At 36.8% G+C, this 14,982-nt stretch overlaps 1 protein-coding gene across 3 annotated transcripts in view; it reads left to right on the forward strand.

The window, feature by feature from the left end:
* Positions 1-14,982, forward strand: part of COL12A1 (collagen type XII alpha 1 chain) — a 102,062-nt gene that overhangs the window by 9,211 nt on the left and 77,869 nt on the right. For all 3 annotated transcript variants that reach the window (XM_063330156.1, XM_063330157.1, XM_063330158.1), the window contains 11 exons: positions 2,371-2,487; positions 3,176-3,319; positions 4,246-4,302; positions 5,028-5,291; positions 5,405-5,569; positions 6,023-6,196; positions 7,026-7,316; positions 7,541-8,143; positions 9,514-9,786; positions 12,422-12,694; positions 13,644-13,916. In XM_063330156.1, the coding sequence (XP_063186226.1) occupies positions 2,371-2,487; positions 3,176-3,319; positions 4,246-4,302; positions 5,028-5,291; positions 5,405-5,569; positions 6,023-6,196; positions 7,026-7,316; positions 7,541-8,143; positions 9,514-9,786; positions 12,422-12,694; positions 13,644-13,916 (2,634 nt within the window). The remainder of the gene's footprint in view (positions 1-2,370; positions 2,488-3,175; positions 3,320-4,245; positions 4,303-5,027; positions 5,292-5,404; positions 5,570-6,022; positions 6,197-7,025; positions 7,317-7,540; positions 8,144-9,513; positions 9,787-12,421; positions 12,695-13,643; positions 13,917-14,982) is intronic.

A 14,982-nucleotide genomic window follows, 5' to 3' on the forward strand; every position in this document is an offset into this window, starting at 1 on the left:
GGGTAGCCGATCATGTCTTGTCCATGGGATGGACAAGGGGACTTTCTGAGGTCCCCTGCAACACTTCTGAAAGGCTGTGAGCACCTGGATGAATGGATACGTCACTTCTGTATCGATGTCCTATTCTTGTTGCCTGCCAAGATCCACATCTGAATTTTCATAAAATGGATTAAAACCCTTTAAAATGTTAAAGACTTCTCCTCACAGTCAGTTTTTTCAGTTTATCTGGAATCCGGTCATTTGGATATCAACAAGTTGGGCTGCTGCTGTCCTTCAGCAGTTAAAGCCTAAAGTCTCCTCTGCAACATGCCAATTTACTTGCAAGGTTGGTGGTGCTATTTTTTCCATGTACTGAATTTTTTTAAAAAGCATGCTCAGGTCAGTTGTCTCTGCCTTTGCATTAAATTTGTCCTGAGCCATTGCTACTGAAACAATATTTTATAATGATATTCTTATCACCTAAATGTATTTTACTATTAACACGTGTTGCATGATTTTGGTACTAAGTAACTACCCTGCTCTCCCTAGCATTGTGATACTGATAAACTGAATGGTGAATAAACTGTGCATGCAGGTTAATGGTCTAATCTCACTGCCTGTGTATGGACAATAGGAAGAATAACATTTACTTCAGTACTAGCGTATCTATTGTATCAGTATTTCAAAGCCATATTATCCTATGGTTGGAAATTAGAGTAAATTAAAAGGAAAAAAAAATGCCTACACAATTGGTTGACAGTTTTTTTGAGCTCAGCACTACTTGTTGCAATTGGACAATGTCTTTTCGTAAGTATACGTTCTAGCATTTATTTCTTTATCTGCTCTTTAAATTATGTTCAAAACTGAACAGAATCTGACATATGATGGAGATCTTCCATGAAGCAGAGAAGATCTGTCTATTAAAAATGCCTGCAAAACGGTCTCACAAGTAGTTAAGGAAAGTATGGCTGAATCTAATCTTACTTTGTAGACCTATTTAAACAATAATATAATATATAATACACCTACCATGCACTGACAGTGAGTCAGTAAAATACTGCATGAAAAAGCATGACAATTTTACAAAGAGAATATCATTATAAAATATTTATGAAACGTCTTTGTGTAATGAACCTTGTACATGGAGGCTTTTGTCCATCATGGGAAGCTAAAAAAATAATAATCAACATTTCATTTACATATGCATGATGCTGCAAAATAGCGTATGTAAACTATTTCTTTCTGTACTGTTCAATTACTTCTGTCATCAGCTCCTACAAGTTTTATTTGCAGTCATTTGTTCAGGTCACTGGTGCCCTCTTTGCTGTTTTCTATAAATTCTGTAAAATAAATGTCCATAAATATACTTTGATGTTGTCTTTTCATAATTAACCATTGTGTTGTTTGGAACCATACTGGCATTTTATGTTAAAATGCCACTACTAGTATGGGTACACCTGCTGCAAAGGGAACATGAAAACAATAGTTTACACCTTTGAAATTGTACAGCAATCTGGTGTAAACAGGTAGAATCTTATTTTTTGTGAACTTTCACATCAGCTCAAATATTTCAGCAAATTGCAACCATTTCTAACCCCATTTATTATCCTCTTGGTTCCTGAGTTCTTTGCATCCATATGCAAAGTATGTCACTTTCGTGGCTTCTAGGAACAAAGGGGTGGAGCCGTCCACCTTTTGAAACAAAATGATACGTCAGTATATCCTTATTACTGATATACATTTTACATGTATATTCGTATCTAGACCCTAACAGAAATTGTTTTACTGATCATTAAATGCCCAATCTTTTCCTGTATTCTTTAAAATATCTTTTTTTCTCTGCCAAGTTTCTAGATTCAGTGAAATTGATACAAAATATGACTATGCAGAGACTATATTAAAAAGCTGATCAATTCTTTGATGTCTAATTAAGAAGAGTACTGTGTTCTCAATGTCCTAAGTGATCTCATGATATTGTAAGCAGGTTGTGATTTTGGCATGCTTGTACGGATTGCACCCAGCATGTAAAAAAATTTCCTTTAATTGTTATGTGAAATGTTTGCATATGTGGTGATTATCTGTGAACTCATTGTACATGTATCCAAATGTGTTTTCTATTGTGCTTGATTTTGCTGGCCATTCTTGAATGTCTTGGCAACTCAAGAAACATATGTTCTGTGCTGTCCTCTGTAATGCGTATACTCTTTGATGTTTTGTCATATTTTGTCAGCTTTTATTTTACTCTTTTTCCAACAACATATCTTTATATTTGTTGGAAACAAATTTATGCAAAGACAATTTTAGTAAGCTTTGCTCAACATTATTTTATTTATTCATTTGCCAAAGCTTGTTCAAACTTTTAAACATCCACCTGGTGTAAATCTTTTGCAGTTAATCCACCGTCAGACTTGAATTTTACAATTATAGATGAACATAATGTTCAAATGTCATGGAAAAGGCCACCAGATGCAATAGTGGGTTACAGGATAACAGTGGTTCCAACAAATGGTGAGTTCTGTAAAATTTTGTTATGTCATTAAATTTTTGGAAAACTTGGGTCTTATCTCTAACCTGGGTATAAGAGTAGCTATTAACATCTTTCTGAAGTTTGTGATCAATACTGGGTAGCAGCAAAGAACATACAGGAAGGAGCAGTGATTGTTCAAAGTTAGAGTTTTTCTTACCGTAGCGTTTCTTCTTTGGGGACTGCAAGTAGGAAGTTTTGGACGCCTTTCCTTTGCAAGGAGTAAAAAGAAGGTAGAATCATCACTCTGCTCCTCTCCTGCCAGCAGTGATGTCATATGTCATATAACTTCCTGATAATGGCTGTGTAAGATACCCATTATTCTGTTTCACTTTGAGAGATGCTCAGTGGAAAAGAGAAATTGAATCAGAACTGGATCGTGATTTGTTACATGATAGTACGTTTTGTATGTGCATTTTAAGTTTCAAATTTCCTAGAATTTATTAAACACTGCAGGTATTTTGTTCACTATTGAAGACAGGTTAGTTGGAAGTTTCATGTTTCGAAATTCATACTTCAGGAAAAAAGAAGGTGTTATTGTTTTAAGATTATCATGGGGTTTTAGATAGATAATTCTCTGTTGCTGGTTTGTTTTTTTTTTTTAATGATCAACTTGTCATTGATATTGCAGGATTTAAAGGCTGCATTAACTGTTTTATATATTTATTGCAGATGGGCCTACTAAAGAATTTACTCTTTCACCTAGCACTACCCAAACTGTCTTATCAGATCTCACACCTGATATAGAGTATGTTGTATCAATAGCTTCATATGATGAAAGAGAGGAGAGTCTACCTGTGTTTGGCCAATTGACAAGTAAGTACCTGTAATACAATTAGAAAATTGAGTAAGATAACCGAGTGGTCATTCACAAAACTTGTCTTTGTTCCCATTTCTCAACAAATTTGCCACATACCTAAACTCAGATCAGATGTAGCTATCTGAGCAGCCTTTTTCCATTAAGCATAATTCCTAGTAAAAGCAGACATAATTTGCAACAGATAAGAGGAGATGAATATGGATATACTGTGTCTGACAACCCCCATAGAGTTATTTGCAGGAGGCCACTGGCTCTTTTGAACTAAACCTGCTTGCTGTAGACTGTATCTGCTGAAGTCAAGGGGAAGACTTTCATTGACCTCAGTGACAAATTAATCTGACCAGCTTCTTGTATGTGTGTGGGGAAAAAAGGCTAAATACCTTCATCAAACAATAACATGTGACACAATATGTCTATATGCATAATAAAATATGGAATTTAAATTTTTAAAATTTGTATTTAATAATTAAATAGAGCTTAAAATAAATGTAATTAAATAAAAATGTTAAACACAGCAGACTATCTTCTTTGACACATTTTGGCATATGTCCCAGGCTTCCCAAACAACCATGGGAAAATTACTTATGATGAGTTCCCCTATGTGTTAGACCAATAGTTAGACCAATAGACCAATAATATTGGTATTTCATCCAGGGATGTTTCAATTAATTTTCAGGAAATTACTGTACAAGATGTGCAAATATAGAGGGTTCTTAATTATTTGCATTTTCTGTATCTTGTGTTGCCCTGAATGCTATGTTGTCAAATCTGTAAGTACAGGTGATGTATACATAACTTGCATTTATGTTTTCATGTTCTGAGGCTTGTCAGATTTGTGTCCCTAATTCCCTACATGCTTTTCTTTGATGTTTCCAAATTTAATCTGATTCCCTCCATTAATTCTATGTTGTGCTTTGTGCAGTTCAGACAGGTGGTCCAGGGATACCAGAGGAAAAGAAGGTTGAGGCTCAATTACAAAGTAAGTTGTTTTGTCTTTCAGCTTATCTGACGTTTCAGAGAGAAGTGGTCTAGGTCTAGGTCCCCATATAGTTAAACTAGGGCCCCATATAGTTAAACCGTGTTCCTGTGTTATACCTAGCAATGAAATTTACTTGTAAAATTGTCCATAGATAAGAAAACTTGAGAAGGGACTGGGATGGAAGGAATTTATAGCTGCATTGAAAGAATATGGTGCAAAGTTGTAACCGAAACTAGGAATTTCATGCAACTAAACCAAGCAAGTCCACGAGTGTCGTAATCCTGTTAACAAAAGACGTTGTGCTGTGGATAAAAGGCATTGCAGAAGAACTTGTGCAGCTATTATGGGGAGATAAAGATCCAAAGCAGAAGTGTTAACAAAATGAAATGTTCCTATCACATCAAACTGTTGCAAAAAGTTTTGTATGTGAATTTTCATCTGCTGTGGCATAACAGATATTGTGGCATAGCGTGAGAGGTGTCTCAAAACTGAGTATCTAGGTGACAGTTGCCTTTTGCTAATGGCAGCTAGAAGGCTCATATGGATGTTCACTTACGCGAATAATGCTTCCCCAAGTAAGATATTCCAGATAAGAATATCAATCTGTTAGATATCTGTTTGTTTTATCTTTTACCTACTAAGTTTCTGTCAGACCTTTCTCACTGATTTGTAAGAACGTGATTGCTCATTTGCTAACAGAGATGTTTTTTTTTTCTGTGTTTCAGGATGCTCCATAAGTGCAATGACAGATTTAGTTTTCCTGGTAGATGGTTCATGGAGTGTGGGGAGAAATAACTTCAAATATATTCTGGACTTCATGGTTGCTCTTGTATCAGCTTTTGACATTGGGGAAGAAAAGACGAGAGTTGGAGTTGTTCAGTACAGTTCAGATACAAGAACAGAGTTCAATTTAAATCAGTATTTCAGAAGAAGTGATCTTATTGATGCAATTAAAAGGATACCTTACAAAGGTGGCAACACAATGACAGGTACAGATTTCCCACATGCCTGTTTATTCAGCATTTCATTTTATAATTCAAATTTGCTTCAAATCTTAGTTCATTCAAGGCTAATAAAATTCAACTTGTGGTGTGGTTTTTAGGTGAGGCTATTGATTACCTGGTTCAAAACACCTTCACTGAGTCTGCTGGAGCAAGAAAAGGCTTTCCTAAAGTAGCAATTGTCATTACGGATGGAAAAGCTCAAGATGAAGTTGAAATTCCTGCAAGAGAGCTTCGCAACATAGGAGTTGAAGTTTTTTCTTTGGGTACGTTGAGTTTTTCTGATGATTGAAAGATTAACATTCCTAAAGAAGCAACTTATATGTTTTACAGATTCTGTGTTTCAAGAATTTCGCTATGCCACTCTTTCCATGTGTATGCCTTGAAATGGGTTGTTTGCGCCTTCCAGAGTGGAACATACCAGTTGTGTTAATTTGATAGTAATTCTGTAGCTCCTACATGGAGATTAAGATGACTGACAAGTATAGTTTCAACACTGGCCTTATTGAAGATACCACATTATTTTCTCAGGTTGAAAATGGAGTATGTCACTTACCTGTATTAATCATTATTTTGTAGATCGATTATTGATGACGACAGAAGATAGAACTGAATTAAACTCAGCTTTACCCCAGGATGTTCTGATATTGTATGAATACATTCACAGGTGTCTGTATTTTGTGGCCACTTAACACAGTCCTGTCTATTGCAACTTGTAGGAATTAAAGCAGCAGATGCAAAGGAACTCAAGCTAATTGCATCTCAGCCTTCACTGAAGCATGTGTTCAACGTGGCTAATTTTGATGGAATTGTCGATATACAGAATGAAATTATCTTGCAAGTGTGCTCTGGTGTTGATGAACAACTAGGTGAACTGGTCAGTGGAGAAGAAGGTGAGATATTTTATATAACTATATTTATTGGCTTCAGTTTATTCTGATTGCATGTTTAAGGGGTTATGCCTACTTCCTTTGCTTTATTTCTGGAGTTTGATCCTTTGCCTCATTAGCAAGTGGGGAAACCAGGTCTCAGCTTTGTGCACTTAAATGCAGGAGAACAGAACATGCGACGTAGTAGATTTGGAATAGCTCCATTATTCCATATTTTCAAGGGCAACACAGTGATGTGCAGCTATCAGAGTCTCATACAGCCAGTTTGGACACCGGCATCACTTCTGTGGAAAAATGTACTAAAGGGAAAAAAAAGTGCGTGGTGAATGGGCAGAATATGTAATAGGTTAAGAACAAAGGAATGAAAACTGGAGAATGCTGAGAAAACACAGACGTCAAGCTGTATCATTGCAGCTTTCTGGCCTCGTAAGCTTCTAAGTCACTACTTTTTCTTTGACCAAAATGTCAGCAGAGGTGACTCCACTGTCATTGTGCTCTGCTCAGGTCTGCATTTCTTCACACTTTCTACTGTGTTTCTGTGGGTGTAGCTTTCACTGCTAGTTGAAATAGTATTAAAGCAAGGCAGCATTTCTCCTGGAACGTCTACTACACTTGGGGGACCACAAATGCATTGTTCATATTTCTACCCTCTCACTGATGCCTCGTTTGGACTGTCCTGTAATTCACTTGTGTTTATTTATGCTAAAAAAATAAGTGATTTTTAGCAAACATTAAGCAAAGATAACTAACTTTATTCTAGAAATAAAAACCTGGAAGAAAATCAATTTATAATTATAATTAATATTTTGCATTTGGTTTTGATTTCTTTCAGTGGTGGAACCTCCTTCAAATCTGGTGGCCACTCAGATCTCCTCAAAATCTGTTAGGATCACTTGGGATCCATCCACAAGCCAAATAACTGGCTATCGGCTGCAGTTCATTCCAATGATAGCTGGTGGAAAACAACATGTACTGAGTGTGGGTCCTCAGACTACTGCTCTGAATGTTAAAGATCTCTCTCCAGACACAGAGTATCAAATTAATGTTTATGCAATGAAAGGACTGACCCCCAGTGAGCCAATAACAATAATGGAAAAAACACAACAAGTAAAAGTTCAAGTGGGTGAGTTAGGAGCTACTGTGTTATTTTCAAACAGTAGCTTTTTGTTGTTTGAACCTCTGATGCTTGTTTTAATATCATACCTTTACTATTTATAAGAAACAGCTTTACTCGGAATGATTTATTTCCTTTATAAAAAACCGGGTATGATATTCAAACTGCAGATGCAATTGTAATGCTCTGGCTATTGAATATCTGTTTAAAGTGGTGATTCTTTTTCTTCACAGAATGCTCACGTGGTGTGGATGTAAAAGCTGATGTTGTGTTTTTAGTGGATGGTTCCTACAGCATTGGTATCGCCAATTTTGTTAAAGTAAGAGCCTTTTTGGAAGTGTTAGTTAAAAGCTTTGAGATATCGCCTCGAAAAGTACAGATAAGTCTTGTCCAGTACAGCAGAGATCCCTATATGGAGTTTTCTTTGAACAGATACAACAGAGTGGAAGACATAATTCAGGCTATTAACACCTTCCCCTACAGAGGTGGATCTACCAACACAGGCAAAGCGATGACATATGTGAGGGAGAAAGTATTTGTTACCAGTAAAGGATCAAGACCAAATGTGCCGAGAGTCATGATTCTTATTACTGATGGAAAATCATCAGATGCTTTTAAAGAACCTGCAATAAAGCTGAGGGATGCGGATGTAGAAATATTTGCAGTTGGTGTGAAGGATGCAGTGCGTACAGAGTTAGAAGCAATTGCATCACCTCCTGCTGAAACCCACGTTTACACAGTGGAAGATTTTGATGCTTTTCAAAGAATATCATTTGAACTTACACAGTCTGTCTGCCTACGGATTGAGCAGGAACTGGCTGCTATAAGGAAAAAATGTAAGTAACTACTATTACTTAGAGAAATGTAGAGAATGCGATGAAAAAAGATTGTAACCAATGTTTTGTGCCTAAGGAATTGATGATATTGTCCATATACAAATGATAATTTTAATAACTGGGGATTTGGGTCTCATTTTCAAACATATTAAAAGCAATGGGGGAAATTAATGGAAAAAAGGACCTGAAAAAATTATTGGAGAAATATTTTTTTCCCCTTCCCTCCTAGGTACCTAGAAAACTATTAAAGTGTGTGTCTATCTGGAACGACCTTAGTGGATGTGCTCTGCTTTTACACTCAATGTCTTGAGTAAAACAGTTACTAGGGCCATTCTTCTTTAGCGGTCCAAAATGAGGTAGCTGGTTTAAGCTTGTCTTTTAGAATTTCAAAGGCAATGGTGCAATGCCAACACCTCCAGAAGGTGATTTGATTAATTTTTAGTGTAAAATGAATGGCCCTCTGAAATGGGCTTAGACAAGACAATTTGAGACAGCAAAATCTAGGTGATATTAATATAAATCTAACTGTAAAAACTGAAATGAAATAGCACGTGAAAGTCTTCACATGCATCCAAATTTGGTGAGCTTGGATAATGTTTAATATTTGAAAGATTTCTAAATGACCAACTTTTGGTCAGCTAAAGTTACTTATGATCAGTTGCACCCTCAGTGTCCCTACCTATATTTAGTAGAACAGTAACATTGAATAGTCCCCAGTATTGAAAACCCCACTCTCTTTAAAAATAAGCCTTTTGTTTCAGGATAGCTTTGAGGAACAAACCAGCAAAGCAGCCTTTGTTTTAGAGGGCTCAAGCAGTCTTAACATCCCCACTGTTAGGCTGACTAGGCCAACCAAAACAAGCCCAGGATGTCAGGTTTGTGTTTGTGCCTCATGTCAAGTTCCTTGTTTCCCTTTGACTCCATTCCTGAAAAAATACTGGGATTTATTTTGTCCTATTTGTAATCTAGATCTGAAAAAATCCAAGGATTCTTGGTTCCCATTGAGGGTATAATGTTATTTCTGTTCATGGGACATGTGAAAGAGGGAACTCAACTTGATCATCAGATTCTAACTTAAGTTTTCATAAATACATTTTTTTAGATGGAATGTTCTCATTCAATATAGAAATCACTGTGTTGGTGCTTCTACTCATTATTGTATGATTTGAGACAACCTAGATATGAACTTCATGAAATTTGATAGCTATAAGCAAGTATAGAAAACAAATACTGTTGCATGTGCAACAAAATATCTGTTCAATTAGAATAAATAAAATTATTGAGGGACATTTTTAATTTAATTTAGAGATTTTGTATTAAAAAATATTCTAGCAAGTATGCCTCATCTGTGCATTTTTATTTTCATACAGCTTACGTACCCGCAAAGAATATGGTCTTTTCTGATGTAACATCTGACAGTTTCAAAGTGAGCTGGTCTCCAGCTGGATCTGAGGTTTTGTCCTATCTAATTAAATATAAAGTAGCAGTCGGTGGAGATGAATTCATTGTTTCAGTACCAGCTTCGAGTACTAGCTCAGTTCTCACCAACTTGCTCCCTGAAACTACTTACGCAGTCAGTGTGATTTCTGAATATGAAGATGGTGACGGCCCTCCCTTGGATGGAGAGGAAACCACTTTAGAAGGTAGGCTTCCCATTATTCTCGGACACAAAAGAGTTATATGTTCAAATAAGAATTTGCTTTGAGAGAATGGGTGTATGTGGAACAGCCAGCTAAGGCTGAGAAGCTGTACTAGTATGCAGGATGAGAATAAACATTGCTGTCTCTCAATGCCTTTGGTAAAGATACGAAATTCCAATAATAGGCCAACATTAAATCATTAAGATTGGATTTTATTTTCCCTGAAAGTTGGATGGATGCTGTGTTTCTTTGCAGTGCCCTGGTTTTGAATGAAGTCAATAATATGTTGGATTTGATGATCTTAAAGGTCCCTTCCAACCTCAGCAATTCTATGATTCTATAAATTAATTGGCATGTAGTAGTCTTAATATACAGTTAAGTTGGACTAGGTGATCATTGTACGTGCCTTCCAACTGAACTATTCTATTCTATTTAATATTTATGACTTGGATGCAGGAATGCATGTTGACTTCAATTCATTTAAAGTCAAGCATGTTACCTATGTAATTTGCTGTGTCTACATCTAACTTACATTAAAAGAAATTCTGTTTTATGTACCATAGGCTCAAAGGGGGCTGAGTTTTTGATCAGCTGTTTCTCATCAGAACTTCATGGGTCTGATCCAGTAACTCTTACTGATTCAAAACTTTCACTGATGTTAGTATGAGTTTATGTGATCAATGGCTGTAAATTTAAGCGTGGTGGCTGTAGTTTTTCTTGGTAGACTTGCCATGATGCATTTCCACTGATTTAAAGAAGGGTGACAGTAAATTTGATTTTTCTATTCCAGTAGTTGAATACTCAGTCTAGTCTAAATCATGCTTCTTAAAATATTGATCTACTCTTTTTCATTATTCCATGCTGTCATTTGTGACCTTTGGTGATGTAAATGGTTCCAAGGGAGCAAAAGAAACAGCATGGAAATTTGTTAATTGCTTTCCTCTTAGGACTGACAGAAATACACACTTATAAAATAGCTTAGTTTGGATGTTAAGTTTGGAAGATAAAGGTTTCGCTGTTGGTGTGCATATTTCCATGACTGTATCAGTCAGAATGTTTTGGCCACACATAAATTTCCCTTAGGAAAACAGAGAAGCTCTTGGCTGATAGAATATGTAGCTTGTGAGCGTAAGGGTCAGGAGAAGGAATAGCTTTCACAAAAATAATCAGTATTCCCATGCTGCAACTGATACTACCTTCAATAATTGTCAGCATCTTGATCTGATGAAATCCCAAAAAGTCTGAGAAGACAGAGTTCTTCTACAATCATGTAAACATCAGCAGCTCTCCATGCAGATCTAGCTAACAATTTGGGCCAGACAGCTTTCTTGGCAACTGGCTTTGGTTTCAGGCTTTTAAAGAATTTGAAAGTATTGTGTTTCTGATTAGTAGAAAACAAGTTTGATTCTTTGAAACTGGGATTATTAATTGCTCCACTCTTAGCAGGTCTGTAATTTAACACTGAAGAACAATGCTTTTGGCATATAATAGAATCATAGAATGGTTCAGGTTGGAAGGGACCTTAAAGATCATCTAGTTCCAACCCCCCTGCCATGGGCAGGGACACCTCCCACTAGACCAGGCTGCTCAAAGCCCCATCCAGCCTGGCCTTGAACACTTCCAGGGATGGGGCATCCACAGCTTCCCTGAGCAACCTGTTCCAGTGTCTCACCACTCTCACAGTAAAGAATTTCTTCCTGATATCCAATCTAAATCTACCCTCTTTCAGTTTGAAGCCATTACCCCGTGTCCTATCATTACAGTCCCTGATAAAGAGTCCCTCCCCATCATACTTCAGACAGTGAACAACAAAAACCACAACTTTTTTTGCCTAAATGACAGTGCTATGTGCTGCTAGGCAACCTGCAGCACAGTAGATCTTAATGTATGTCGGAAGAGTCAAGTCCTTCTTTTGTGTGCCCGTTGAGTTCGTATGAAATTACCTGACCGGCTGTATCTTTTGACAAGGAGCAGACCAGGTTAAATCATTCACCACAATTTCTCCTTAATTTCTGTGATAATAAGCTATTTCTTGTCTTTGAGTTTTGAGACTTAATTCAGAAGCCTTTTTTAAACGTTAGATGCAACTCATATTACAAGGAATATATTTTTTTGTTGTGAAAATTTAATTTAAGGAATTAGAATTGTTGTTGCGCTTTTTCCTGTTGCATTTACCTTGGTCATTTCTTTAAAATAGGAGAGCTGCCCGTGTGTAGTCAGGTATATCTGACAACTCTCTGTACATGGAGGTGATGCAGAAGCAAATGGCCACAGCAAAGAAATCTATAAGATTTGTTGTGTTAAGAGATTTCCCCACCATGCCCAAATGTCCCTTAAATAGTTCAGTTCTATTGTTACTGCTATACACAATCAGACTGTCTTAAGTTTCAGAAGTGGTTGTATAAAGCGGGATTAATGTACTTTTGGGGACAACTTTGTTACAACTGATGATTGTAACTCTGGCCCTAAATTTTCAGAAAAGACTAATGGTTTGCGTGCCTTAAAACAATGGGAGGGCAATATAAGCTGTTGTTTTGTTAAACTGGATGAGCTAACAGAATGGTTTGAATGATTTCTCTTCAGATACTACTTCATTAAAAACAAATATTTACAAATTATATGCGTATATTTTTTGCAGTTAAAGGTGCTCCTCGAAACTTAAGGATAACAGATGAAACTACTGATAGCTTTGTAGTTGGCTGGACTCCAGCTCCAGGAAATGTCCTACGGTACAGGCTTGTATATAGACCGCTTACTGGAGGAGAAAGGAGACAAGTGACTGTCTCAGCAAATGAAAGATCAACTACTCTACAGAACTTGATCCAAGATACAAGATATGAAGTGTCTGTTATTCCTGAGTATCAGTCTGGGCCTGGGAATTCCCTGAATGGATATGCAAAAACTGATGAAGGTACAATGCTGTGAATGTAGTAAGCTTGAGAAGAATTCCCTGCATGCTGACATATACCTACTGAAAAGAGAATAACCCATATTGGCCATATGTATTATTCCAGATGAACAGGGACTTACAAAATTACTCAAGCCTAGTTGAGAGGTAATTTAAGACAATATAATTTATCAAAACTGTAATATTTAATTTTAAACGATAGTCTATTGAACCTGAAACACCTACTATGGCAGAGTAACTTGGGTGAAGAATCTGCTTGTATGTTTAATTAATTGTCCTTATGATTCTTCATATTGTCAGTGATATAAATTATATTTCTTTTCATCAAATTCAGACCCTGTTTGAACTTTTTTCTGAATGGCTAGCAAGGAATGAATGGAACATTTAATTTACTAAAATTATCACTGTAGCCTTAACTTGTATGAAAATGTATGAACCTTTAACAGGTGTCATGCCTTATTAAACAAAATCCAAAGATTACAGAGACAGCATGAAAGTCCTGATCACTGGTGAAACTTCACTGAGATTGTAAATATAAGTAACCAGAAAAACTATCATCAAAAATAACTCTGTAGGAAAACATAATATGTTAATTTCACCTTTCATTGGTGATCTTTGACTTGATTCTGCAGACAGTGACTTCAGCGTGTATCTTGGCATGTTAAAGTTGAGCATATGTTCAGGTGCTAATATGTATAAGTGTTCCAGGGTTGAGCCTGTTTTAGCAGAAACAAATAGAAGCATAAAGACTTCATTGGACATATTTCCTTAAGGAGGGTGGGGATGGAATTCTACAATCCTGGTTGCAGTAAAGTTATACTGTAGCAGCGTTAGTGCAGGCTATTCAGGAATTATTTTTTCAGAATTAAATCCTATGTTGTGGTAACCTAAAAAATAAACCAGGAAGTGATGCTTGCTTCAACTTGTTTTCAACATCTTTTGACACGTGCAGTCCGAGGACATCCAAGAAATTTGAGAGTTTCTGATGCTACAACATCAACAATGAAGTTGTCTTGGAGTCCTGCTCCTGGCAAAGTGCAGCAGTATTTTATAACATACACTCCAGTCGCAGGAGGTGAAACTAAGGAAGTGACTGTGAAAGGTGACACTACCTCTAAAGTGCTGAAAGGCTTAGACCAAGCCACTAGGTATGCACTGACTGTGTCTGCCTTGTATGCTTCTGGAGCAGGAGAGGCCCTTTCTGGAGAGGGAGAAACACTTGAAGGTAATTATTTATTGTTTCTGTACAGTCATTCATTTATTTGATTGATGTTTAAGGTGTCTTAAATCGTACTGTTTTCCTGAGTTTTCTGTAGAAGTAAATATGTGAATGAAAAAATGGGCATAAAGACATTCTCCTACTTTACAGGGATTTTCCAAACCTACTGTCTGTCAGAGAAAACAGTAGGGTCAAATCAACTGCTTGCGGAGGGGGATCTGGGTCTCTTGAAAAAGATATTGCCAGAAGCACCAACCAAAACTGAGTGTACTTCAACACCAGCCTCAGTGAAATATTTTGTCTTACAACTCTCAACTTCCAAGCAGTTTTAGTGGCAGATTGTTCTTAATGTAACAGGTTTAATGGGGTTAAAGTATCTCACTCATTTGAAAATTTGCAGGGTTTCTACTGTACTGAGGCTGAAAGATGTTCAGGGACCATTTTTACATTAGAGAAGCAATATTTAGTCGAGGCATAGGAATAATGAATCAGATCCTGCTTTTAACTAACAGGAGTAAGAACCTGGATCTGAGCATTAACAGAATGCTGGCAAAAGCCTAAGTTGGAGCCAAAGACTTTCTTATAAGGAGGGGAGGCTGCTCTCGCTCTGCCTTTGAGCAGAGAATTTCTCAGGCTTGCTTTCTGTGAGCATTCTCAGTGTCATCTGTTCATTGTCAGAGGATAGGGAAAGCTGCCTCCTAGGCCATGAAAGGAAGTGTGACTGTGCTCTGTGCTGGCCAGGTATGTATTGCTAAAGTCTGGCACTGCAGCTGTGTAGGCATGGGCACTTGAAAACATCTTGCAGATGAATTACGTGGAATTAAAACTTGTCCATTGACACTAATGGAGTTATAGTATGGATATAATTGGCTCTCAGTTTCTCCATCAGTTTAACTTTTTGTTTTTGACATAGGTTAGGAAGCAAACCAGAAAACCTATTTTGAATAGGAAACTGTAAAAAAATAAAAATCAGTTCCAATGATTCACCAATACGCTGAATTCATCCCACTAGAATTTAGACGCATATTTGAACACTGCAGTTTGCAGCATGGACTCTCTAGGATTCTTCTAT

This window comes from Chroicocephalus ridibundus, chromosome 3 (genome assembly GCF_963924245.1).
Source record: "Chroicocephalus ridibundus chromosome 3, bChrRid1.1, whole genome shotgun sequence".
NCBI classification, from domain to species: domain Eukaryota; kingdom Metazoa; phylum Chordata; class Aves; order Charadriiformes; family Laridae; genus Chroicocephalus; species Chroicocephalus ridibundus.